The sequence below is a fragment of the Liolophura sinensis genome, chromosome 3 (assembly GCF_032854445.1).
Source record: "Liolophura sinensis isolate JHLJ2023 chromosome 3, CUHK_Ljap_v2, whole genome shotgun sequence".
Classification (NCBI taxonomy): Eukaryota; Metazoa; Mollusca; class Polyplacophora; order Chitonida; family Chitonidae; genus Liolophura; species Liolophura sinensis.
Window position 1 is genome coordinate 23,786,982 of NC_088297.1, and position 27,802 is coordinate 23,814,783.

The 27,802-nt window shown below is 40.2% G+C and overlaps 2 protein-coding genes across 5 annotated transcripts in view; one reads left to right on the forward strand and one right to left on the reverse strand.

The window, feature by feature from the left end:
- Positions 1-16,010, reverse strand: part of LOC135463606 (uncharacterized) — a 40,886-nt gene extending 24,876 nt beyond the window's left edge. For 2 of the 3 annotated variants that reach the window (XM_064740938.1, XM_064740936.1), the window contains exon 1: positions 15,738-16,010. The gene's annotated coding sequence lies outside the window, so the exon portion shown is untranslated. Of the gene's footprint in view, positions 1-614; positions 637-15,737 lie in introns of those variants that run through there. The other variant, XM_064740937.1, reaches the window with a different exon arrangement.
- A 316-nt stretch (positions 16,011-16,326) lies between these two features.
- On the forward strand, positions 16,327-25,176 carry LOC135463760 (protein FAM8A1-like). Of its 2 annotated transcripts, none has more exons than XM_064741185.1 (5): positions 16,327-16,808; positions 18,084-18,204; positions 20,435-20,579; positions 21,158-21,309; positions 22,472-25,176. In XM_064741185.1, the coding sequence occupies exons 1-5, from the start codon at positions 16,463-16,465 to the stop codon at positions 22,623-22,625; spliced, it is 918 nt and encodes a 305-aa protein (XP_064597255.1). In that variant the 5' UTR covers positions 16,327-16,462; the 3' UTR covers positions 22,626-25,176. The 2 variants fall into 2 exon arrangements, with proteins under 2 accessions (XP_064597255.1, XP_064597256.1); XM_064741186.1 differs by having other exon boundaries at positions 16,327-16,769.
- Positions 25,177-27,802: the final 2,626 nt, after the last annotated feature.

The following is a 27,802-nucleotide window of genomic DNA, read 5'->3' on the forward strand; positions in this document are numbered from 1 at the left end:
AATGCCTTCTGAATATGGTTGAATAAAGACCTTGCAAACACGTGGAAGGTTGAGGAATTAGAGTAGATTTAATGACAGTGAATGTTCCTACACACAGCACACAGCACGATTTACTGGTATACTACAGAACTGGTGCAGGAGGAAGCAATGTACAATGTACCAGAATGGCACAGGTGTGGTTATTAAACCGTTCCTTCTGTCAGCCTGCAAAGCTCACTCATCCCCAAACAGCCATCTTAAAAGCATGTCAAGTATGAAGCCTAGTACAAATGGGAATTGATTTAAAAGCCCAGACATACCCAGGCAATATGGCATGAAAATCTACACATGTACTTCACACCCAGGGAAAACTTGGTTAGAATCTTACCAAAAATTGGTTATTTACTCCTGGCATTCTGGGTTTTCCTCACCAATTATTAAAATGAAAGCCATCAACATAGGTGAAAATTTCTTGTGTAAATAAGTAACACCCACGCTTCTTTCTTCCTGTGCCTTAAAAACACATTATTATACAGTACATGCAAAATACAACTATACATATCAAATTATCCACTAAGTATTACTTGTAAAATACGAATTATGACCTCTAGAATGTCTGTACAATGTTAACTCACATATGTAAACCTGCAAATCCTCTGCCAGGGCAAGACAGAGATAAAGACACAGCTGTAGAAACTTGAAGATCTCCACTCAAGTACAAAAAGATAGGCTAGTCCTCTTTTTTTTTTCCCCCCGCTGCTATCAATTACACACCTACTGTGAACCGTGCTTGACAAACAAGAAATAGAACAGGCTAGGATGCCTGGATATTAGACAGGTTACCATGCAGGGCTTTTCTGTAATACGGTATATGTTGACTAACACTCTACTGTGCTCAGACTTTGTCTATTCATGGAAGTGTGCTCATTATTTGCAGTTTCTCCACACCTACTGTCCTCAGACTTTGTCGATTCCAGGAAGTGTGCTCATTATTAGCAGTTTCTCCACACCTACTGTGCTCAGACTTTGTCTATTCAGGGAAGTGTGCTCATTATTAGTAGTTTCTCCACACCTACTGTGCTCAAACTTTGTCTATTCAGGGAAGTGTGCTCATTATTAGCAGTTTCTCCAGACTCTACTGTGCTCAAACTTTGTCTATTCACGGAAGTGTGCTCATTATTAATAGTTTCTCCACACCTAGTGTCCTCAGACCTTGTCTATTCACCGAAGTGTGCTCATTATTAGCAGTTTCTCCACACTCTGCTGTGCTCAGACTTTGTCTATTCATGGAGGTGTGCTCATTATTAGCAGTTTCTCCACACCTACTGTCCTCAGACTTTGTCTACTCACGGAAGTGTGCCCATTATTAGCAGTTTCTCCACACCTACTGTCCTCAGACCTTGTCTATTCACCGAAGTGTGCTCATTATTAGTAGTTTCTCCACACCTACTGTCCTCAGACCTTGTCTATTCACCAAAGTGTGCCCATTATTAGCAGTTTCTCCACACTCTGCTGTGCCCAGACTTTGTCTATTCATGGAGGTGTGCTCATTATTAGCAGTTTCTCCACACCTACTGTCCTCAGACTTTGTCTATTCACGGAAGTGTGCCCATTATTAGCAGTTTCTCCACACCTACTGTCCTCAGACCTTGTCTATTCACCGAAGTGTGCTCATTATTAGTAGTTTCTCCACACCTACTGTCCTCAGACCTTGTCTATTCACCAAAGTGTGCTCATTATTAGCAGTTTCTCCACACTCTGCTGTGCTCAGATTTTGTCTATTCATGGAGGTGTGCTCATTATTAGCAGTTTCTCCACACCTACTGTCCTCAAACTTTGTCTATTCACGGAAGTGTGCCCATTATTAGCAGTTTTTCCACACCTACTGTCCTCAGACTTTGTCTATTCATGGAAGTGTGCTCATTATTAGCAGTTTCTGCACACCTACTGTCCTCAGACTTTGTCTATTCATGGAAGTGTGCTCATTATTAGCAGTTTCTGCACACCTATGCCTATGAATTTCAACTGTCAGTCAAAACACAGAGCAGAGATCTTGAGGAACTGAATAATCATGCACGTTTTCTCTTCTGCAGTGCCCGCTGTTGTGCATAAAATACATGTATCGGCTGTAGCCTATAAAATACATGTATCGGCTATAGCCTATAAAATACATGTATCGGCTGTAGCCCATAAAATACATGTATCGGCTGTAGCCTATAAAATACATGTATGGGCTGTAGCCTATAAAATACATGTATGGGCTGTAGCCTATAAAATACATGTATCGGCTCAGACTGGAGGTACAGCTTGTAGAAGGAAAACCTACCGCATATGTAAGCCTAAGACCATTTTAGCCATGCATATACACTGTAAATGTAACACCATGACCAGGGCTGGTATATATCATAGCATTTTTATACCCAAATAAAAAAAAAAGGTACATGTATTAATTTTTCCTATACAATATCAGGGCATTCATTATCCTTTGGACCATAAGATTACCCTGAAAAATTAGCCAGCTATTTAACAGAGAATTAAATGATGTGAACTAGCAGTTTGGTTGACGTAGGTGGCTACATGTAGCTGCTTAAGGTTTAACAAATGGAGCAGGCTGCAGGCACATGTACATGTAGGTGATGTCTGCCATTCCAGTAAGCCCTGTGCAGTATGTACATGTAGGTGATGTCTGCCATTCCAGTGAGCCCTGTGCAGTATGTACATGTAGGTGATGTCTGCCATTCCAGTGAGCCCTGTGCAGTATGTACATGTAGGTGATGTCTGCCATTCCAGTGAGCCCTGTGCAGTATGTACATGTAGGCAGTATATCTACCATTCCAGTAAGCCCTGTGCAGTATGTACATGTAGGTGATGTCTGCCATTCCAGTGAGCCCTGTGCAGTATGTACATGTAGGTGATGTTTGCCATTCCAGTGAGCCCTGTGCAGTATGTACATGTAGGTGATGTCTGCCATTCCAGTGAGCCCTGTGCAGTATGTACATGTAGGTGATGTCTGCCATTCCAGTGAGCCCTGTGAAGTATGTACATGTAGGCAGTATATCTACCATTCCAGTAAGCCCTGTGCAGTATGTACATGTAGGTGATGTCTGCCATTCCAGTGAGCCCTGTGAAGTATGTACATGTAGGCAGTATATCTACCATTCCAGTGAGCCCTCTGCAGTAGGTACATGTAGGCAGTATATCTACCATTCCAGTGAGCCCTCTGCAGTAGGTACATGCAGGCAGTATATCTACCAGTGAGCCCAGTGCAGCATGTACATGTAGGCAGTATATCTACCATTCCAGTGAGCCCTGTGTAGTATGTACATGTAGGCAGTATATCTACCATTCCAGTGAGCCCTGTGCAGTATGCACATGTAGGCAGTACATCCACCATTCCAGTGAGCCCTGTGCAGTATGTACATGCAGGCAGTATATCTACCATTCCAGTGAGCCCTCTGCAGTATGTACATGTAGGCAGTATATCTACCATTCCAGTAAACCCTGTGCAGTATGTACATGTAGGCAGTATATCTACCATTCCAGTGAGCCATGTGCAGTATGTACATGTAGGCAGTATATCTACCATTCCAGTGAGCCCTCTGCAGTATGTACATGTAGGCAGTATATCTACCATTCCAGTAAACCCTGTGCAGTATGTACATGTAGGCAGTACATCCACCATTCCAGTGAGCCCTCTGCAGTATGTACATGTAGGCAGTATATCTACCATTCCAGTGAGCCATGTGCAGTATGTACATGTAGGCAGTATATCTACCATTCCAGTGAACCCTGTGCAGTATGTACATGCAGGAAGTATATCTACCATTCCAGTAAACCCTGTGCAGTATGTACATGTAGGCAGTATATCTACCATTCCAGTGAGCCCTCTGCAGTAGGTACATGTAGGCAGTATATCTACCATTCCAGTGAGCCCTGTGCAGTATGTACATGTAGGAAGTATATCTACCATTCCAGTGAGCCCTGTGCAGTGAGCCCTGTGCAGTATGTACATGCAGGCAGTATATCTACCATTCCAGTAAACCCTGTGCAGTATGTACATGTAGGCAGTACATCCACCATTCCAGTGAGCCCTGTGCAGTATGTACATGTAGGCAGTATATCTACCATTCCAGTGAGCCCTGTGCAGTATGTACATGTAGGCAGTATATCTACCATTCCAGTGAACCCTGTGCAGTATGTACATGCAGGAAGTATATCTACCATTCCAGTAAACCCTGTGCAGTATGTACATGTAGGCAGTATATCTACCATTCCAGTGAGCCCTCTGCAGTATGTACATGTAGGCAGTATATCTACCATTCCAGTAAATCCTGTGCAGTATGTACATGCAGGCGGTATATCTGTCATTCCAGTAAACCCACCATGATAAAGCGTCTCAAGACACTAAATATTAAAACACCTCCATTGTCTGAACGCAAGAAATAAAATTACTGTACATCTCAAATGCATGTAAATGTAACTAGAGCTATATCTAGGGCCAATTTAGCTCCGGAAAACATTTGGGCTCCCGAACTGTTAGCTGCACAAACCATTTATGATGTATTAAAACTAACCCAACTACGAATGAAAAGTTAAGATTTCACACAAACTTCTTTCATGCAGACTTAATTTACAGCTTTCAGAAAGCATCATTTTGAGGTGGATTTGTAAATTTTCTCTTTCAATGGTCACAAAGGCACTACTGTCATAAAGTTTGGGATCATAACAGGTAACAGTGTATTATCACAGCACACAAAACCACGTGATTTAAATTTATCTATTTGATATTTCTTTTAAGCTAAAGTTAAAAATATTTCACTTTATGGTAGCCAGCATTATGGTGGGAAGAAATCGAGCAAAACCGGAGGGGAAACACTTGACCATCCACACATTCGTGTACTTTTATTTATATATTTATTTGATTGGTTGCTGGCTTCCTCTCCGGGCGTAAGTGGGAAGGTCTGCCAGCACCCTGCGGATGGCCGTGGGTTTCCCCCGGGCTGTGCCCGGTTTCCACCTACCATAATGCTGGCCGCCGTCGTATAAGTGAAATATTCTTGAGAACGGCGTAAAACACCAATCAAATAAATAAATAAATAAATAAATAAATAAATAAATAAATAAACAAACAAACAAATAAATAAACAAACAAATAAATAAACAAACAAACAAACAAATAAATTTGATTTGTGTTTTACGCCATACTCAAGAATATTTCACTTATATGACGGCAGCCAGCATTATGGCGGGAAAACCACGACCATCCACAGATTGCTGGCTCATGTACTTTAAAGCCTAAGCAATAGCTATACATACACATACATGCACTGTTACACCTGGCTGCACATTATGCATGTACTGTCCCACCTGCCTGTGCTTTCTGCATGTACTGTCACACCTGGCTGCGCTTTATGCATGTACTGTCCCACCTGCCTGCGCTTTGTGCATGTACTGTCGCATCTGGCTGTGCTTAGGGGACTAGAGTCTGAAGGGTCCCTTACAGAGAAGTACAGGAAATACATGTATAACAATGTACATGATGTCTTTTTGATCACAACATTCCAACAAGACGGTTTCCTCCCTCCAAGCCCCCCAAGTTGTACATCTAGCTACATGCGTTACCACAACATGAACAATGGGAGACTCGAGGACGAGTTACACACAATGTCCAAATGACAGTAGAATGTATCGGTTTCTTCTGTGAGGTAGAAGTGTGTGTCTACATCATATGTGTTTTATGGGCACACATACACCGAGTGAGTGAGTGCTTGGCGTTTAACGTTGTACTTAACAATTTTTCAGTCATTTGACGACCAAGGAGTCCTTAGAGTGCATGTAATGTGGCTCTTTGTTGCAGGACGGATTTCCACCTCTCTTTTATCTAGTGCTGCTTCACTGAGAAGCCTTAACTGCTTCACTGAAGGCAAGTAAGCCGCCCCGCCTGAGCCATTACAATGATATGGGCCAACCAGTTGTTGCACTATCCCCTGCATGCTGAATGCTGAAAACGACAAAGTTGCAACTTCCACTTTTAATTTCTTAGGTGTGACTCCACCAAGGATTGAACCTGGATCTGCTGCTTCTCGAACCGGATGCTCTACCAACTATGCCATCGAGGCCAGTCATGTACACTGGTAATTGTGACGCAATAAAGGAAAGAACAAATGAGCTCACAGCTTTTGACAGTCTTGATACAGGAGCAGAGGAGTTTTCACGAGTTCCCCATTAGATGGACGACAACAACCATCCAGGATGACGGGGAAAAACAAAAACTGATACACAAACATCATCACAAAAATGATAAGGCACCTCTTACATGTGAAAACAATCCCTCTGATCTTGTTTCAATATGAATGTATGGTACATATGGAAGAGCTTTAAAAGATGAAAAGGAGTTAGAATATATGTAGATGGGCGATGACAACCATGCTGGATACTGCAGAGAAACACAATGTAAACCTAATCATGCCCTCAACAACGACAAGGCACTGACCAAGTTTCAAATCAATTCATTTCAAACTATGTATGCACATGTTCGTAGTCCTGAGAATGGGTAAGTCATAGGCAGATGAATGAGAAATTAATAATATCAGATGGCCGACAGTCGCCATATTGGATGACAGAAAGCATATTAAAGGATCACCTAAGGATAGAGAGAAAGACAGCAACATTTTCCATGTCCCTATTCAGACAATTAAATTGTACATTCAGGGGACAAAAATGTACGGAGATCACACATTTTGTAGAGAATACATATATATATGCATGAGTACATATGCAAGATTACTATACATCTACACATGGTAATTACATGTATATATACATGTCCATTTATGTTGCAAATTTTCCCAGGCACACTCCAGTCCTGAAGACAGACACCAGAGAAGATTCAACAAGAGAGAATATGTAAAACGGATTTTGTCCCATCAACACCCCCACCAATTTCACCCTGCTATGCTGATTTTGGCCGAGGGAGGGTATAATGCAATAAGCTTGTGACCCCCAGACTTGTAAAATCTGTGTCTTATTCCGTGACATGCTTGAAGAGCACAGGGCTGCATGGTGAGAGTTTACTACTGTTTATGTCTGCATGTACAGTCTGTCACAGAAGAACATGTACTCAAGCTAAAAGCTCAAATTGATTTTCCTTCCGTCTCTTGACAACACTGGTTCAGTAACACTCCTGGGCAAAAGCTTTCAGGGCAGACACTAATTGGAGGAGACTCCAAGTGGAAACTAAATAAGCCCTGACTGCTGGCTGTCTGTGGAGTGATACATGGAAATTGGCTTTGGGTGTCGGACCACCATTACCCCTCAAGCTGGGTTGGTCATTACCTCCCTCCCTGTGTGGTACTAAGCCATACATGTAATTATGCCTGGAATCTTATGCCTAGTCAGACTGACCTAAAGACAGGTGCTTGGTCCACAGAATACAACCAGACATCTAGTGTATTAATGTCCTCTCACTCGTCCCGTACATACTGTAATTGTTCAACCTTTTCGCATGTTTGCAAGGTGTTTTTTCACTTGAAGGTAATATTCTGTGTTGAGTGATATAATTACACTTTTTGTGAAGCCGTGAAATTGGAAAATTCAATCAATGGATATTTGTGTCCAAAATCAAATCAAAATTGTGCATAAATTGTTCTTTCACATGCGAAATGTTGAGAAATTAGGGTACTTGCACGTTATTTATTTAGATCGTATTTTATGCCATATTAAAGATTTACATCATACATATTATCGTATCTAATAAATTCTACATTGGCTAGAATAACTTAAAGCTTTAGCCAAAGTAGCAGGAACTGTAACTTGTGATTAATGAGGTCACAGGTTCAAATCCAGCATCTGTTTTGGTTTTTTACTACACCTTCTAGGACACAAAAAATGCCTTACATGAAATGACAATAAGCACTTGACCACGCATGTCTTCCACCACTATGGTGAGCAGATCTGTTCGTCACAAATGAGGAAGTTTGTCAGAAACTTGCCAGGTACCAGGCGGTGTTAGATTGGATTTATTTGATTGCCGCTTTACGCCACTCAAGAATATTTCACTCATATGACAGTGGCCAGCATTATGGTGGGAGAAAACCGAGCAGAGCTCTGAATGTAAGGAGGTTGGAAAGGAGGCCAGAATGAGATGGACATGAACCCAAAGCAACTGCATTGGTGGGAAGTTCCCAGATCATTGCGCTGTGCTAGCGTGTTAACTCCCTCAGCCACAGGGGCCCCAGGTAGCTTTAGATAACTATCCCACCCAAAAACCCTTACCGAATACCAAAATCCAGTACATGTTCATGATACTACATGTTAGTTAGAGGGTTTGGACACTTTTTCCTACCCAAAAATCAAGAACGGCTGTGGCTGATACGCAGAATATACATTGGGGGACTTTTACAGGTCAACATGCCTCAAACAGAATATACATTGGGGGACTTTTACAGGTCAACACCTCAAACAGAATATACATTGGGGGACTTTTACAGGTCAACACACCTCAAACAGAATATACATTGGGGGACTTTTACAGGTCAACACACCTCAAACAGAATATACATTGGGGGCTTTTACAGGTCAACACACCTCAAACAGAATATACATTGGGGGACTTTTACAGGTCAACACACCTCAAACAGAATATACATTGGGGGACTTTTACAGGTGAACACAACTGAAACAGAATATACATTGGGGGACTTTTACAGGTCAACACAACTCAAACAGAATATACATTGCGAGACTTCAACAGGTCAACACATGTCAAACAGAATATACATTGGGGGACTTTTACAGGTCAACACCTCAAACAGAATATACATTGCGGGACTTTTACAGGTCAACACGCCTCAAACAAAATATACATTGGGGGACTTTTACAGGTAAACACGCTTCAAACAGAATATACATTGGGGGACTTTTACAGGTCAACACAACTCAAACAGAATATACAATGCGGGACTTTAACAGGTCAACACACCTCAAACAGAATATACATTGGGGGACTTTTACAGGTCAACACACCTCAAACAGAATATACATTGGGGGACTTTTACAGGTCAACACACCTCAAACAGAATATACAATGCGGGACTTTTACAGGTGAACACACCTTAGACAGAATATACATTGCAGGACTTTTACAGGTGAACACAACTCAAACAGAATATACATTGGGGGACTTTTACAGGTCAACACAACTCAAACAGAACATACATTGTGGGACTTCTACAGGTCAACACAACTCAAAATTTCTCCAATATTCTCCTGACACTTTCTCCTGACATAGGAACTAATACTCTATTTAACAACAAACCAAAATGATCCTAATACGACTCCAAATTATGCGTTTACACTTTACACTATATAAATAGCAAGCCATGACAAACTAAACACGACATCAACAAAGCATACAAACCAGCCCATTGTCAGGTCCTAGTCTAGCGGTGTTGTTACCAGCATGATGTGCTCTTGTCAGGTTCTAGTCTAGTGGTAGTGTTAACAGCATGATGTGCTCCTGTTTCAATTAACCAGGAAGTTTCTGCGCTATCATGTACAATATATATTTTATAATAGAAAGCAGTGACTCATCCATGTGGTTTAACTGTTTATTGGTTTAAGGATTTCATCTTGAAAACTTGATTTTAAACAAGCTGCTCTCTGTGTTAGATTGAAAATTATCAAATGAACTTCTTAAAAAAAGAACAATCAAATTAAATAAGTAAAGAAGAGTAGTATAATACTTGGAACTTAATAAACTACATTGGTTGGACTGGCTAGTGTCAGGGCTTCACAAAAAATGTCATATTATCAGTCAACAAAGAATAATGCCAAGAGAATATGCTGGAACAAACACCTCTCAAACATGCCAAAAGGTTGAAGAATTACCGTACATGAAGAACACACCACACACAAACAGTATGTACATGGTCATGTCAGGCATGGACAGTACAGTACTACTTTACACTCTGACCACAAAATACAGTACATGAAGTACACACCGCACACAAACAGTATGTACAAGGTCATGTCAGGCATGGACAGTACAGTACTACTTTACACTCTGACCACAATACACAGTATATAAAGTACACACCGCACACAAACAGTATGTACAAGGTCATGTCAGGCATGGACAGTACAGTACTACTTTACACTCTGACCACAATATACAGTATATAAAGTACACACCGCACACAAACAGTACGTACAAGGTCATGTCAGGCATGGACAGTACAGTACTACTTTACACTCTGACCACAATATACAGTATATAAAGTACACACCGCACACAAACAGTACGTACAAGGTCATGTCAGGCATGGACAGTACAGTACTACTTTACACTCTGACCACAAAATACAGTACATGATGTACACACCGCACACAAACAGTATGTACAAGGTCATGTCAGGCATGGACAGTACAGTACTACTTTACACTCTGACCACAATATACAGTATATAAAGTACACACCGCACACAAACAATACGTACAAGGTCATGTCAGGCATGGACAGTAGAGTACTACTTTACACTCTGACCACAATATACAGTATATAAAGTACACACCGCACACAAACAGTATATACATGGTCATGTTAGGCATGGACAGTAGAGTACTACTTTACACTCTGACCACAATATACAGTACATGAAGTACACACCCCAAACAAACAGTATGTACATGGTCATGTCAGGCATGCACAGTACAGTACTACTTTACACTCTGACCACAATATACATTATACAAAGTACACACCGCACACAAACAGTATGTACATGGTCATGTCAGGCATGGACAGTGGAGTACTACTTTACACTCTGACCACAATACACAGAGCACATACACTATATATATATGCTATACAGAGGTTAAAATAAGCTCGTACAGGTTACGCATCGGTTGCCGACATACTAAATGTGAAGAACAATTATCCATAAAAATAAATAAATATATTTTAAAAATCTGCTACAAGATGGCAACCATGAATTTCGCGCATTCTTGTATCACTGGCATTGACTGAAACAACCTCCAAAGACAGAAGAGTTCCCCGTGTTATCAGGGCAACATTCACGATTTACTTGTCAAGATGGCAAAAATCAGCGAGACAAAGACTGTTTAATGATTCGAATATGTCATTAACACATAATACCAACGATGTCAACACATGGCGAAATGGTCACAATGAAAACACTCAAATCGTGGAATTTCCATGGTGACGTTATTTATGACTTGAATAAGAAGAATAATTCTCAGAACATATCGCCAACATCTGCCCAGAAGCCAGGCTTGGAATTACATGGTAAAGTATTGAGGCACATCAAATCAGGGTCACCACTAGTCCATCTAGATGGGCTCAGAGTGGTAATTTAAAACTCTAACATTTATCGTATTTCATGATACAGTCCTTTGACGCCTCTCAAACTAATCGCCGCGCACAGATCTCCGAAATTCAACTCGATCTGAGACAGATTTCAGTGAAGTCTGCAACAATGGCCTGAAAGCCTCCAGCAGTAAAAACATAACTTCTTTTTTATGCCGTTCAGGATTGAATTACGAAGGTTGAAGTTGTTTTTGCAGATGGCAATCAAAATATAATACTTCTCTCCATGATTTCAATGTCAAAGCTTATTTGCATTTCAAACCCAGAAGTAGGTCACGCGACACTTCAAAATGGCTGTAGATGGCGAGGTTCTCGGTACTATCACAGTTCCAGCAGTCACTGTGACCACCAAGAAACAAGTTAATTAGTTTCACAGGTGAGGTTAGTAAATTAAGATACTATAATTATACAACAATGCCGACAGAAACACTTCCGTAAAAATAACACTTAAGTTTAATCGTGAACACATATTATTATGAACAAATGAACACTTTTACTTTGTTTTGGACAAAGAATAGGCCAACTTATCTAACAATGAGAAAAAAACAAACAGCATATTTTTTTATAAGAGTTTTTTTGCATTGTCAGTGAAAGTTGAAGTAAATAATCAAGTCATGTATGTCCACAAAATAAAAAAAAAGAAACATTGCACAAAGGGAGAAGTTGTTTCAAAATTTTGTGGGATTTCACATCTGGACAGGGAGCACAGGTTTGAATGTAAACAGCAGTGGTGAATTACAATAAGGAATACAAAATATCACGAACAGGTTTGTGATTGTGATCAGAGACTGGCAATAAACTTTTGCTTTCCTATTTGGCTGCACGGACGACAACGCGTGGTAACCTTTTTCTGTAAATGGGTTCCCAACTACCAGGAAGTGGTAACCTGCACATGGGTTAGCATAACCGAACATTGTAGAGAACATTGTCATGAATGTTGATTAATAGTGACTTCAATAATACCTGTGTTTAGTTCACCTGCTGAATTGAGATGATTCAACTGCAACCATCAACATTTTCTTCATTTCATTTTCATTGTAAAAAATGTAGGGAATGTATTCAGCCTGAGCATCCTGTCAGGGCATTCAAACCAGGTATCCTATTACAATAACGAGAGTGTCACTGGGTCACTGATATATGATTCCTATATACATGTTCACACATACACATGTACACATATACATACCCTAATTCCTACACCTTCCTGCATATGAATAATTAACTTTTGGCACAATTTATAATTAGATTTTTGAGGTAAAACTACATTGGTTGGAATGGATAATTTTAGGCCTTCCCAAAAAGTATAATTTTATCAATCTACATAAAATAATGTCTTCAGAAAATGCTTGAATGAACAAATTGGAAACAAGCGAAAATCTTGAAGAATTACACGTACATGTATCTGGTTGGGGATGGAGCTGTCATTAGTATGGTAACAATACAACAGCTGTATCACTGTACTCGAGTTAACTTAAACCGACAGTCCCAGATAACTTCCCACATCAAGATCCATATAAACACTTTGTGATGTTCTTACATCAGACCTAGAAATAATGTCTAAGTTGGTGCTGAACATAATGGCAAATCTTCCAGGTTTATAATGTAGTACTCACATTTAATCATCAAAAAGTTTTTGTCCAAGATATGAAACATTTGGCCCCTGTCAAAACACTACATGACACAAGACACTGTCCTAGTTGCCCTGCTTATTTCCAGGCTTGTTGATGGATGTACATGTACAATGTTCATAGGTATATACATAAATGTGTACCATATCAAATTTTTCTCCTCGCTGTTAATTATTTTCATTTTATAAAGTCCACCTTACAAACTGGCAAATCACAAAATACAAGACTCGCATATTTAAATCACCTTCATATCATATGATGCTATCAAAATTGCTCCTGACCTGCTGGGCTCGAAATTAGCGCTGGTCCGGTAGTCCGAGGCCAGTGGATTTTCTGTTGGACCAGTTGAGTTTGCGAAACACTGGTCCGACGGGCCAGTAGAAAATACAACCACTTCCAGGGATAAGCCTTTGTCTTATTTAGAAATCGGGACGTGAAAGTTTTTTTCCATACATCGGCGGCATAAATGTCGCTCATACATGGAGTGCGGTTTGCTGAAAAACAGCAGTCGCCTTGTCAGATGATTACGGGTTTCTGTTCCACACTGATTGCAGTTTGGTACACGGAAACACCCGAATAGTCTAAGAAGAGTTCCGGTCGACATCATTATGAAAAGGAAGTTTGAAATGCTGAAACCTACGAGCGATGTATTGGGCGTGTCGGAGAGGTGATCTGATCGGAAGGTGAGCACAGTCTATAAGAAACAGCCTCTCTCATAGCACGTATATTGTATCATGTACACACGCCCTGTATAAATTATCGATCTGTTTGTCTCTAACCGCAGCAATAAATCGACTACAACGTCGCAACGTGGCGATACTTAGACGGAGCCTCCTTAAAAGAAAGCAAGATTAACTGACGATCAATTAAGTAGACTAATGTAGCACAAATGTTGTGTGTTGTGACTGTGCATATTTAGGGTGAAAATAAAGGCATCCATTAACTGACATTTAGTGACTGACCAGTCACCATAAGGTTATCCAATTAAACCTGAATGACCAGCAGCTCACTGTCTGCTGTCATAACTGAAGTATTGCGCTTACAGTTACTGCTAATACATTAGCGCTTGTTATGGATTTCTCATTGTTTTAATTAATCAAAGCAAAACAATTGCTTTGCTGATCAGGAAAAATCAACAACATGTATTACTGGATCTTTCAAGAATTTTTCAAGTGACACATTTTGCCTGGTTGTGATTCATTTACACACCTTTTATGGCCAGTTTAAGAATTTTTGTGTAAAGTTTGATTATCATCAAAAGAGTCACTTTAAGGTTTCTCCATTGTATATACCAAAGATGAGACTTAAGATGAACTACAGTACTTATGAGCTCATGTAATTTGTAAATGTAAACTTAGGAATTATTTTGTTTTAAGCAAGACCCAATGATTCGTTTCCAAAGAATGACCTGTTTTAGTAAAGTGCTTGTTATGGCAGTATCAAGCATGTCCTGTTCATTCTGTCTTGACCAATAAACTTATGGTCAGACCAGGAGAACTCTGAGAATACTAGTCCTGCTGGCCAGTTAGACTTTCTGCTTAAATTCTAGCCCTGACTTGTGTCAGTTTCAGGACTCACAAGTGATCCCCAACTTATAGATAGCCAGAGGGTGAGTAATGTCAGTAAACAAACAACAATATAAAAGCCAGTTGTTCGGCTAACAAGGAAGCAACAAAGAGTGATTTTGAAAGGAGTCCTTCATTAGGTCAAGTTCAATAAATTATTGAAATGATTTTATTGCCCACGGAATGACTGTGATACACAGTATACCTTGTCAGACGATGTTCAAAAATCTTCTTTCACACGAGCTAAAATTGTTTACATCTACTTGTTAACTGTTTATTTTAGCGAACTCTGGGTCCTCTGATTTATACAGTGTACCACGACTTCTGCAATTTAGAAGTAAGTGTTTCTTTTTTTTTTGATTCATTGAACACTCGTGTAGTTACATGCAAGTTAATACCCTGGCAACCAAAAGTGAAGACAGAAAGTTCCCATGGTAGTACTAGTAGATGTAGTGATAAGGAAGTTTTTTGCCAAGGACCTGAGGGCTGTCTGTATATATGTAATATGAAGTTTTAACATTTAACACACTTAATACAACATTCACGTGACTGCATCAAAAAAGTCATACGCTTAAGTGAGTGAGTGCTTGGGGTTTAACATCGTACTCAACAATTTTTCAGTCATATGAGTGAGTGAGTGAGTGCTTGGGGTTTAACGTTGTACTTTTATACGCTTAACTGCTGCACTACAAACTCTGTGTACAGTGATACATTCACACGTACATATATACAAGTAAAGAAATTCAGATTTATATGCCTGGGCCATGGGATACTGATAGTTTCAACCATGCATTTCCATAATCATCAGTTACAACTGAAAAAGTATAAGTTTATATATAACTCCTGTATCTCCACAACATGGACCCTTGCAAAAAATATGCCGTATATTCATCTAGTGATAATTTTAGTACAGTAGAACGAAACAAAAGTAAAATGGCAAGAAATTCAGTTTGAAAATACATGCCCAGTGACAATCGAAAGTCAGATGTGAAACTTGTAGATGAGTAGCCCCAAAAAGCAGTCTACTATTAGGCTATTACTATTTATGCCTACCAAATAAAATAATTAAAAGAGTTCAACGTTCGGAATACAAAGATCAATCATAAATTCAAAAGAACCATACGTTTCAAAATTTTACAACAGTAAAACAACTGACAATTCCAAACAGAAAAAGCATACCTATAACCATGGAGATGGGGCTGGCATCCAGGCCATCGTTTTCACTTTCAGTAGGATCCCCGCGTACGTTGTTGTTGTTCTTAGTCTTGTCATTTACATTTCGTATACAAAAATGACTCTTTCGCACCGGCAGAGATCGCTTTATCATCTGGGCGCGTAACCTACTATCAACATCTCTCCCCAGCCGTGTCAGTGTCAGAGAAAAGAGGTGAATCCTTCCAAAATGTATGGCAACAACCGAAAAATCTGTCTTTTCCGCCTCTCTCGGCAAGAAAGATGGCCACCGATTAGCCTAACATAGCAGCCCCATTAAATTAAAATGCGAGCCATAAAAATGACGACCTGGGAAGTAATCCCGAAAAACTGATTATTCTCGTGGTTGTCGACAAGGAAGGGGCGTGTGGAGAGAACTGAATGAGCAGAGCTGGGCTGCCAAGTTTTCTGTGCGAAATTTTAATGCACAAAATCAAGTTCTGCATGAAGAAGTGTACTATTTCGGGTCAGTTCATGACGAATAGCTTCCCTTGAAAAATTCCACGCGTCCTACCACTAGGGGTCAGCACTTGAGGCTCTTACCGTGTGGGTTTCTTCGCTGACAAATGCGGAATATGTCCGAGTAGACGAATGTTCTGTGCAACTTTCGTGATATTTACCTTCGATCTTATTTAGACGTTTTGTGCAGTTTTTCTTGCTACGTGTGCTACTAGTTTATTGTCTCAATCAACATGGCGTCTAACGACAAAGCAGAGATGAAAACAGGCGATCAACAACAACAACAACAACGTACCAGTGAACGTTTTGACATTTCGTCTGCTAGCAACATGGCAAATATGAAGAGTGCTGAGCAAAGACGATACAATAGTGTGCAAGAGTATTCGAGGACATTACAACATTGGTTGTGGAACTATCATTGCATGGCGTCTGCCAGCAGTTTTTATTCAATGATGCCGTTGTACATGGCAGGTGCATTACCCCCAGGCGTTGTCAGTCCACAAAGCACAGTGAATGGACCGACGCAAGGCACACGACACGGTGCGCAGCAGGCATCAAATCTGACTGACCAGCATACAGGTTAATTCTGGGTTTCATACAGCCCACTGTACTTTGCTTAAGTTAAATGGTTTACTAAAGTCCAGCCTCTTCAGGGTCGGCATTTTAGAAATCTCGCGAGTTCATGCAGGATGAGATGAGACAAGATGAGGGCTCTTGTGATCTAAAACGGCTAAGGCTTCGTTAGGCTGACAGGCCCGTCTATGCAAGATGTGTGTTCAATGTAGCAATTACAGTAAAATCTGGCCTTTTAGCTGCATTAGTTTGCGAGAGCCCCAACTGAGTCTCGTTCATTTCTTTGTGATCTTGCAGGGCTCCTGAAATGCCGACTCGGCTTATTGGGATAAGTTTCGATATTGGTTTTCATGTTTGCTCTGTGGCAAGTACCATGACACTTTATCTGACTTGACTAGACACACTGCATCATCAAAATTTTCTGACATTATAATTGGTGGCGCATATCCTTACATTAAAAATATTAGATCAACTATTGCTTTCAAGATAGTTTTCAATCATCATACTGCCCAAGAAGGAAATAAAGCATAATTTATTTGAGGTTGCACACGACAGGCAGGAGAGTGATTCTCCAAAATCAGACTGAGTGTTATAAATAAAAGGAGCTGGCATATTAATCATGTCAGCATCATGTTAAAACATGTTGATGTCACACTGTACCTTAAGTTGACACAGGTATCTGTCGTGATTCGTGGAGCACTTGTAAACCACTCAAAGGATTTTAAAACACCTGTTTCTGTGTCATTTATCAATAAGTTAGGCGAAAATCAAGTAGTGGCCATTGCTGGCTGAGCCTTGAAACAACCTACTCCAAGACATGAGTAGTCAGATTTTTCAGGTACCTATTGAGAGATGGTGGGCTCTTATCAGTTTCCTTGGGGCACTGCTTGGTTTCCTTCATGGCTTTGTCCTTTGTGGGCATGTAAAATGTCATGACTCTATATTAAAGCTTTAAGCGTGACATGTTCTACCTGTATCATAAGCTGTATATTCACATACATGGATCTGTGTGTATATGTACATATATGTATATTTAGGCCTATGTAAAAAATTTGTCCAGGGATACAAAGGCAAATTCATAGATCACAAATAAACCTGCCTGTTTGGATTAGCTGCAGCATTCTATAGTTTTCGATAGCCTGTTATCATTACACCACTCATACATGGAATACTGTCCTCTGTCATATGAATGATATATTCTTGAATGTGGTTTAAATTGCTGATCTAAGGAAATAAACACCTTTATAGCGATTATATTAAGTTTTTTTTTTATTATTGTAGGTACAGAATACACATTACCCTCGGTGTGGAAGAGATTAGCTGCTGAAGTGATAGATTTTTTCATCTTATTTTACATCAAGCTGATAGTTTCGATTGGAATCATGCGGCAAATGGGAATTCTGTAAGTAAACATTGCTGCTTTATCTCAGTGCTCAGTAAAAGCCCACTGCTCCAGATAAATATATTTTTGTGGCAGTACAGTACTCCTCCAAATTTGAGCAGAGGTACTGGCTTATATCTTAGGAGCACTGGCTTGTATCTTAGGAGTACTGGCTTATACATGTATCTTAGGAGCACTGGCTTATATCTTAGGAGTACTGCTTAATCATAGAAAACCATTCAGTCTGTTCTTTGTTATCAGCTTTGTCCTCATGATTTTGATCCTCAGTATTCTAAAATTGGCATAACTACATTATAAGTGATGTCAGGTAAAGGTATTCAGTGGAGTGACAGGCCATTTTGAGTGGGCCCTAAGAAAATTTAATTTTTCTTTTTTTTGCTTTTCTCCTTTGGACAAATTTAAACTTGTGTTACATGTTTATAAACATTTGAATATATGTAATGTTTCAAACTATGAAGAGGAAATCTTCTTCACCGAAGAGATGCTCTTAGAGTATTAAGTAGGTAAATTGTGACCTGTCAGGGCCATATCTAGACAAAAACATGAATATCCTGCTTGCAACTGTAGAGTACAGTTACTGGTACCAGTGCTGAATAAATGTTCAGATTACTACTAGCTAGACCAAAACTATTTCAGGTCACATGCTTCATGTGACCTGACAATGTTCACTGGATTTTTTTTCATCTACTAATGAAAGAAAATTTATAATTTTTGATGGGCTCAAATTACTATGATGCACTTGTTGCAGTTGGCACTGTTTCAGGAAAACAGTCTCATATTTATGAAAATAAATAAATAAGCAGTGCACCTGAAAAGCTTAGGGATGGTTTGTATGCAAGTGACCACATATAGCAGTGTTCAACAACAACATGCTCTTTGGAGGAATTCGTGAAGGTTTACAGAGATCTGGATTTTCCATACAGGTCCAGCCTGTCATTGTTTGTTTGTTGCTGCTTTTGGGTACCACATCTTCCTGGAAAATCTCATCAAAGGTCTCAAAAGTTTGGCATCCTTTCACTTGACAATTTGTGCGACTCGTACTTTGCCAGTCATTTATAATCAGTGCAAGTTTCCAGACAGTGTATGAGTCAAGTGGGAAGTTTTGTGACTTTGCACAGTTTTACCCATGCTATTACTTACATGGTTTATAATACTGAGGGATAGGATACTCAAATATACAGTATGGTGTCAATAATCTTCATGTTGAGTGAGATGTTAGTGCAGAAGACCGATGTAGGCCTATAGCTGTCAATCCCTTCAGCGATGTGACCATTGTATTCACAACACAACAAAGATAACCTACTTAGCAGATACATTTGACGTCTTCTGCAGGATTCTAGAATATACCTGTAACCTCCTTGATCGTTGTTGTCCAATGAAAAGCGGAGTATTTTGTCTGATGTGGGATAAAAAGGTATCTCTTATTTTCAAGGGATTCTGCCTATCAACACGAAATAACATGTTCATGCGTGTTAAGAAACTCATGCATATCTTAATTTTGCGTAGTGTTTTTGTTACTCCTATTTTGTCTCTTATATGCGTATTGTACAGGTAATTAGGGTAACACAAACAATCCAGGAAAAAGTTGGAAATTTGTGAATAACCCAATAGGCACATATTATGTACTTAAGACTAGAACATGCAGTTATCGGAGAAACAGTGAGAAAGCTGATTTTTGCCCATTGAAATATGTCGTAATATTCTTTTGCATATTCTATGGAGGGAGGGAAATGGAATAGCTCTGGCTATCATGAATGGTCGAGAGGCAGACCTGGCTTTTGATTATAGTTAGTCTCTTTCACATGTGTAATTTGTTCTCAAAATGTCAGATTTAACCGGGGTGTAAACTCAGTATGTACAAAAAGTATGGTGGAAATAAGTATGGTAGAAACTATATATCTGTGACAAAGATATGTCTTGTCTGAGTAGTTGACCTCTGATTTGAAGTAATTGTTAACCTCCTCACGACCACCTTGACTTATTATGTAAATGATGACTGCACTGTTTACAGGATTTTACAGGAAGTTCACTGGAGATAGGGTGCCTCTCACCACTAAGACACCTGAGAAAGTTTCTCCAAGGACCTGAGAAAGGCCATTCGTTTCTTACACTTGGTGCTCAGGTTTCCTCCACCCATAAACATGATGAAATTGGCATCCATTTTACAGGTGAAAACAACTTGATGCTGTTAGACAACACGCGAGTCAACAGGTATTTTTTGTCTTTCCAGTGAGACAGACCATGTGGAGCTGGAGGCTTTCTACCAGAGCATGATTCTCTCCCCTGATGATGTGGATCTGGACAAGGTCTTTGCTCTCACCTCAGAGATCATAGCCCTGGAAGTTGTTAACAGAATCTGTATCACAATCGTGGAGGTAATAAGCACATATAGGTATTTGTGAATTCAAACTGAGACCTGTCAAAAACATAAAGAATACCAATACATATCCAGTTTTTAAGAATATACTTGTTGCACAAAACTATTTTTTGTCCAGTTTTATTCACAATACTCCCATCCTCAGACCATGTGCTTTTTGTCTGGAAGTTGTGGATGGGCTATATACATTTAAATCGCTCTGCATTGACAGATTAGTCTGAATTCTGTTCTAGCTATCTACTATAAACTAATGATCCTGTCTGTCGGCAACCTGTGGATGGGTGTGTGCTTCCCCTGGGCTCTGTCCGGTTTCCTCCCACCATAATGCTGACCTCCGGTGTATAAGTGAAATATTCTTGAGTGCAGCATAAGAAAAAAAACATTCAAATAAATAAATAATTAACCCACCACTTTTAAATACGACAATTTGAGGGGAAAAATTATGGCATCTATCCATATGTTCACAGTAATAAACACTGAGGTGAAAGCTCTTCTTGATGTTATTAGCATGAAAAATGTTTAGCAGTAAGACATATCCTAGGAAATGAGGGAGTAATAATATTGTTAATTTCACAGACGTTATGTTTGCGTCGAGGCATCGGGGTTGTCGGAGGTTCAACACCAGGCAAGAGGATTCTGGGATTGTGTGTGGTGTCATGTCAAGACGTTGTGGATCTGGGGAATGGAAAGGTTCGTGTAAGGCCTGCAGAGAACATTGGTCTTAAGAGGTGAGATTTTATATTCAGAAAGCAACATTAAGAAAGATTCCATCTAATACTCGGCTGTACGAGTTAGTCGTGCAGAAAACTTAGGTCTTAAGATTTCATAATGAGAACGCAACATGAGGTAAGATTTCATCTTATGTGCCTGTGCTGCTTAGACAGCGATAGAGATGCTTCTGTCAGCTGAAATGTAGTTATCATTGTGGCCCCAAAGCCAACTCTGGCTGGTTGGAGTGAGTGAGTGAGTGAGTGCATGGGGTTTAACGTAGTACTGAACAATTTTTCAGTCATATGACGGCAAACGAATCCTTAGGGTGTACGTAATGTGCCCCCTTGTCGCAGGACGGATTTCCACCGCTGTTTTATCTAGTGTTGCTTCACTGAGACGACTTACCGAAGGCAAGTAAGCTGCCCCGCCTGAGCCATTATACTGATACGGGTCAACCAGTCATTGCACTATCTCCTTTATGCTGAACTGGCTGGTTGGACAGTGTTTTTTCAGGAGTGTTATCAGGTACTGGTATATGTAAGGGTAATGGCCTCACACACACACACCACCACCATGCAGAACAGGAAACATTCATAGTTTCTAACCTTCCAGTTATAAATATATGTGATTAAATTCATTTCAAGTGTGTTTGTCATATGTGACATTTTTCACTCAGGCACTGTGTAGCACTTTGGCGAGAGACCTAGAAACACTGACAGCTTTGTAATCTCATCAGGTGTTTGAACGTATCATAATGCGTCTTCTCTTTGTGGCAGAAAACTTCTGTGGTACATAGCCAGAGTGCTGTAGTTTTCTGAGCTTCATTCAGTTTCCTTAATACTCATAAATCTCCATGTAACTATCTTTAACACAAGTTTATGCTCTCTGTATATAACCTAAAATATCACTAGTGCTTCTGGCTGATTCTGAAAGCGACACCTATTTTCATCTTTCAGTCATGTTGTATGGTTTTGTTTGGAAAGTATGGTGAGACCTTATTGGAGTTTTATCATCAAAAGAAATATTTTATGATTTTATTTGCCACTAACAATGTGGTTTTTTTTTGTTTTTTTGTGTGGATTTTAGGGCAAGTATGCTAAACTGGCATGCAGATTAATGCTCGCTATTGTATTCTAACATTTACTTTGTAATGGGACATGTGTCTTTCTGTAATTTCAGAGCCCTCGTCCGATCAGTCATCAAGAACTTCACACTGGCATTTTTCTTCCCAGCATGTCTCACCATATTCTTCTTTCATCATAACCGTGCGGCATATGATGTCATCGCGGGAACAATTGTTGTGCAAAATGTGGAAAACCAAGAACATCGATAGCCAGGTGTGAGGGTTCTGTGTTTTAACCACAAGACAATGAGACAAAAGTCACTGAAGGAAACATGTTTAATGAGTAAAGATGTCTGTTAATATTTTGTGTACTAGTCCTTTATGTGTCAGACAAGAGAGATTTTAGTCTGTGGAAGCATTTGGAAATCTAAAAAAATCCCACAAAGTTGCCTCCCTTGTTCTGTTCAGCTGAGGAACTGAATTGTTTTGTATGAGCTTGTTTTACATATTAATGAAACCTGTGAATATTAGATACTCACCCGTGTGTTGATTTATGATTTCAATATGTGAGTATATTAACACAGCATTTACTCCAGTATGAAATAGACCCCTGTTACTCAAGAATAATAAGACAAGAAGAGACATGTGCACGTTTTTTCTTAATAATACAGAAGGTCTTTGAAGCTTGAAAACTGCACGTACATGTAGATACACCTGCATGAAGCCGTCATGATGTAACAAGTTCATGGCTGCCATAATGGGCCATGGTGGTGCCTACAGTCCAGACATTGCTACTTGCCGTAGTTGTCGCCTGCTTGTAATGCTAAGTTGGTTTCATACAGGTGGTCATGAAAGATTCATTGTTGGGGTGGCATCAGTCAGTAACCTCGAGTTTTGAGGTTGTTAGTCATCGGTCACATAACCTATTAAGTTTGTATAAACTCCCTGATGCAAAACATTTGTCTAAGGTCAGTGTTCTAATTATTTCAAGACCTTGGCACTGTACACAAACTCTGTACTGTAGTTTTACATAGTCAATACATCGCTCACTCAGTCTGTCACCTTAGGACTTTTCATTATTTGTATGGCCATTTGAGTGCCTCATATGTGCGCTAGATTCTCACCCCCATCCTCCTCCTTGTAATATCCCACACTGATGGTAATATAAGATACATTTTTCTTCAGCCATACCTTTTGCTTTACATCTCTGCCATCAATAGACAAGCTTGACCTTTGGAGCCTGTGACAGACACATAGGCTTGTTTAGCCTGAGCCTCATCAATGTGTCCTACTGTGGAACTATTTAATCAGCATTCATCAATAAAACTGTTTTTGGTTTTGCAAGAATCATGTTGTACATCCTCTAGACAAAGAGAATGCATCTGTATGAAGTATTATTAGAGAGAAAAATTGAGCCATATTGTTTGCATTTTCTGACATCACTTCCTGTCTCATCAACGGGATCTCGGCGTTGTTCAAGATTTCTGTGCAAAATTTGCTATCGGTGGCAGCGATGTGAAGCAAAAGGTAGAGAGTAACGCCTGGGCTGTCACTCGCCTGCCCTCTTCTATCCATTTTTCATGAGCACAGTGTAAGATGTGACCCTTATTTAATACTCTCCATGAATATACCTCCCTATTCACCCCACCCCCAACCATGCAAACTGGTTTAACCCTTCCGTCTTTTGTAGTACCTATAGTGAGTAATTTTACAATATTTCTAAATGGAGTGTGAATCGGCTCTTATCTGAATGAGTTTGGGTTTGGAGTACCAAGCTTGGGTAGATATTCTGATAAATCCAGTTTCTGATATCCAACAAGTTGGCTGCTCTTGTATCCCAGTACAGATTTACGTGTAAATGACAGTCAAGTCATTATAAGGTAAATAAAGCTTAATAAATTAAAGATCTTTCTGGTTAATCCACTGAATAGCTTTGCATAGTAAATATGCAAAGTGTTCAACACTGAATAAATTCATTGTGACGATCTCAATATTTCAGCATTAATTAAGTCGTCATCAGAACTGATGATTACTTAATTAATATATGTGTAATATATTTTATATTTTTTTTACTCTGAATTTCTGACTCTGTATCCACACTATAAGCTAGATCAGAGTCTTGCACTGTTTTTTCTGACTCTGTATCCACTGTACAAGCTAGATCAGAGTCTTGCACTGTGTTTTCTGACTATCCACAATACAAGCTTGATCTGAGTCTTACACTGTATTTTCTGGCTGCTGCTCATTGTTTTTCAATATGTGGTGTATGGGACGTATCAAAACGAAATTTATAGGAAATAAATGAACTATGGTTACTTTCCGGGACCGGTTAAACACAAGAAGACTGTCACGTTACGTTAGTTCCCACCTTTTTCTCTAAGAGTATAGTCACCCTCCCAGGCCGAGCGTTACCCTGGTTAAACCAGCATTGTGTGATATTATTTTCATTTTGTTAGAGTGTTGGCACCGGTCTGGTGTTTCGCTCGTTGGATTTTCCTGGGTACAAGCACATTATATTTACAAAATGCAGAAGGATGAGTTGAAACGAGTGTTTTGTTTCGCCATTTCCAAGGCATAGACAATGTTACCCAACCAGCTAAGTTCGTATAATGTATTGAATAAACAATTTAATAAATATTGTTGAATAATCTGTTCAGAAAACATTGGTTTGTGTTTGGGAAGGTTTGACTGTGGTGTTCAGCGTGGCGCCATCATTCATCAATGCGGTCGCTGTGAGTTCATGCTGGTTTTCTTTCCGGACATACAGTACGTGGGAATATCTGTCAGCATCCTGTATAGGGTGGCGGATTTCCCCCGGCAGGCCCGTCGTATAAGTGATATATTGTTTAGCACGGCCTAAAACACCAACCAGATAAACTCTCGAATCCCGCAGACGACGTCAAGTGCGTCTGTTTAGTAGGTTATCTCACTTTGTTAGGGTCTAACGATGGTCACATCGCTGAAATATGAGTACCCAACGTGGCCATTGTCCAATGAAAAGCGGAGTATTTTGTGTGATGCGTGATAAATAAACAAATAAATGCCGGACACATTGGTTTGTGTTTGTGTTTCGGCAAAACCCTGTTCACATGGCGCGTAGTGTCGTAGCTACTGACAGAATTTTACAAAAATGAAAAGTGTGAATTCGCCTGCTAGTATTTCATGAAAATCGCATTGTGTGAATGTACTTTTCATTTGGAGAGAGAGAGAAAAGATGAAAAGACTTTGTTATGCGCCTTGTGTAAGGTCCACGAAAAGTTGTAGCTGAGAAAGAAGTCACCAAGGTAATCTTACTTGACGTAAAGCTTCCAAAGTTTTGTACAACGGGCTAAGCCAACGTAGGTAAGACCTACATGGACATCACTATGGTAAACGTGCTTGAGGGAATGCTCCAACAGCTTTGTACAACGGAGTAAGACAAAGTGGGTAAGACGTACATGGACGTCACCACGGTAAAAGTGCTTGAGGGAACGCTGCGACAGCTTTGAACAACGGACTAAGACAACGTCTACAGGTAAGACGTACGTGGACGTCACCATGGTAAACATGCTTGAGGGAACGCTATGACAGCTTTGTTCAACGGATTAAAATATCGTAGGTAAGACGTACGTGGACGTCACCATGATAAACATGCTCGAGGGAACTCTACGACAGCTTTGTACAACGGACTAAGACAACGTGGGTAAGACGTACATGGACGTCACCATGCTTGAGGGAACGCTACGACAGCTTTGTACAACGGACTAAGACAACGTCGGTGAGACGTACATGTACGCCACAATGCTTGAGGGAATGTTACGACAGCTTTGTACAGCGGATTAAGATAACGCAGGCAAGACGTACATGGACGTCACCATGTTAAGCATGCTTGAGAGAACGCCACGACAGCTTTGTACAACGGACTAAGACAAGGTCGGTAAGACGTACATGGGCGTCACCATGCTTGAGGGAACGCTACGACAGCTTTGTACAACGTACTAAGACAACGCCTACAGGTAAGACGTACGTGGACGTCACCATGATAAACATGCTTAAGGGAACGCTACGACAGCTTTGAACAAAGGACTAAGAACGTCTTCAGGTAAGTCGTGCATGGACGTCACCATGGTAAACATGCTTGAGGGAACTCTACGACAGCTTTGAACAAAGGACTAAGAACGTCTACAGGTAAGACGTACGTGGACGTCACCATGGTAAACGTGCTTGAGAGAACGCTACGACTGCTTTGTACAACGGACTAAGACAACATCAACAGGTAAGACGTACATGTACGTCACCATGGTAAACATGCTTGAGGGAACTCTACGACAGCTTTGAACAAAGGACTAAGAACGTCTACAGGTAAGACGTACATGGATGTCATCATGGTAAACATGCTTGAGGGAACGTCACGAAAGCTTTGTACAACGGACTAAGACAACATCGGTAAGACGTACGTGGACGTCACCATGGTAAACGTGCTTGAGAGAACGCTACGACTGCTCTGTACAACGGACTAAGACAACATCAACAGGTAAGACGTACATGTACGTCACCATGGTAAACATGCTTGAGGGAACGCCACGACAGGTTGTTCAACGGATTAAGATAACGTCTACAGGTAAGAAGTACATGTACGTTACCATGGTAAACATGCTTGAGGGAACGCCACGACAGCTTTGTTCAACGTACTAACACAACGTCTACAGGTAAAACGTACGTGGACGTCACCATGGTAAACGTGCTTGAGGAAACGCAACGACAGCTTTGAACAACGAACTAACACAACGTTTACGGGCAAGGCGTACGTGGACGTAACCATGGGAAACATGCTTGAGGGAACGCCACGACAGCTTTGTACAACGCACTAAGACAACGTAGGTAAGACGCACATAGACGTCACCATGCTTGAGGGAACGCTACGACAGCTTTGTACAACGTACTAAGACAACGTCTACAGGTAAGACGTACGTGGACGTCACCATGCTAAACATGGTTGAGGGAACGTTACGACTGTTTGTTCAACGGATTAAGATAATGTAGGTAAATTTAAGCGTCAAGTCCGACATTCCTATACCATTCGTAGTCCGTAAAGGGCGTTCCAAGTCGATAATCGCAAGATCCATTTCCACAACAACGTTTAACACTAACTCCCGACGACAAAGGTATGTAAGAAATTATACAAATAAGAAATAAAGCCGGTAACACACAATAGAGAAGCGGTCATCAGTTTTCAATGATGCCGGGCAGACAATGAATATTCCAGGCACGAATTCCATATCAAAGTTCAAATTCGTAGTCCGTGAACGAGTTCCATGTCAAATAACAGCTAAGCACGTATCTCAGTCGCGCTTTCATTGCAACTGTTCATAAAGGCATCAGGCTGATGTAATTAGCATGGCTACCTTTACGGCCCCTAGCCCCAGGTTAAGCGGTATTAGATACAGTTTGAAAATGACGAGCGTTAC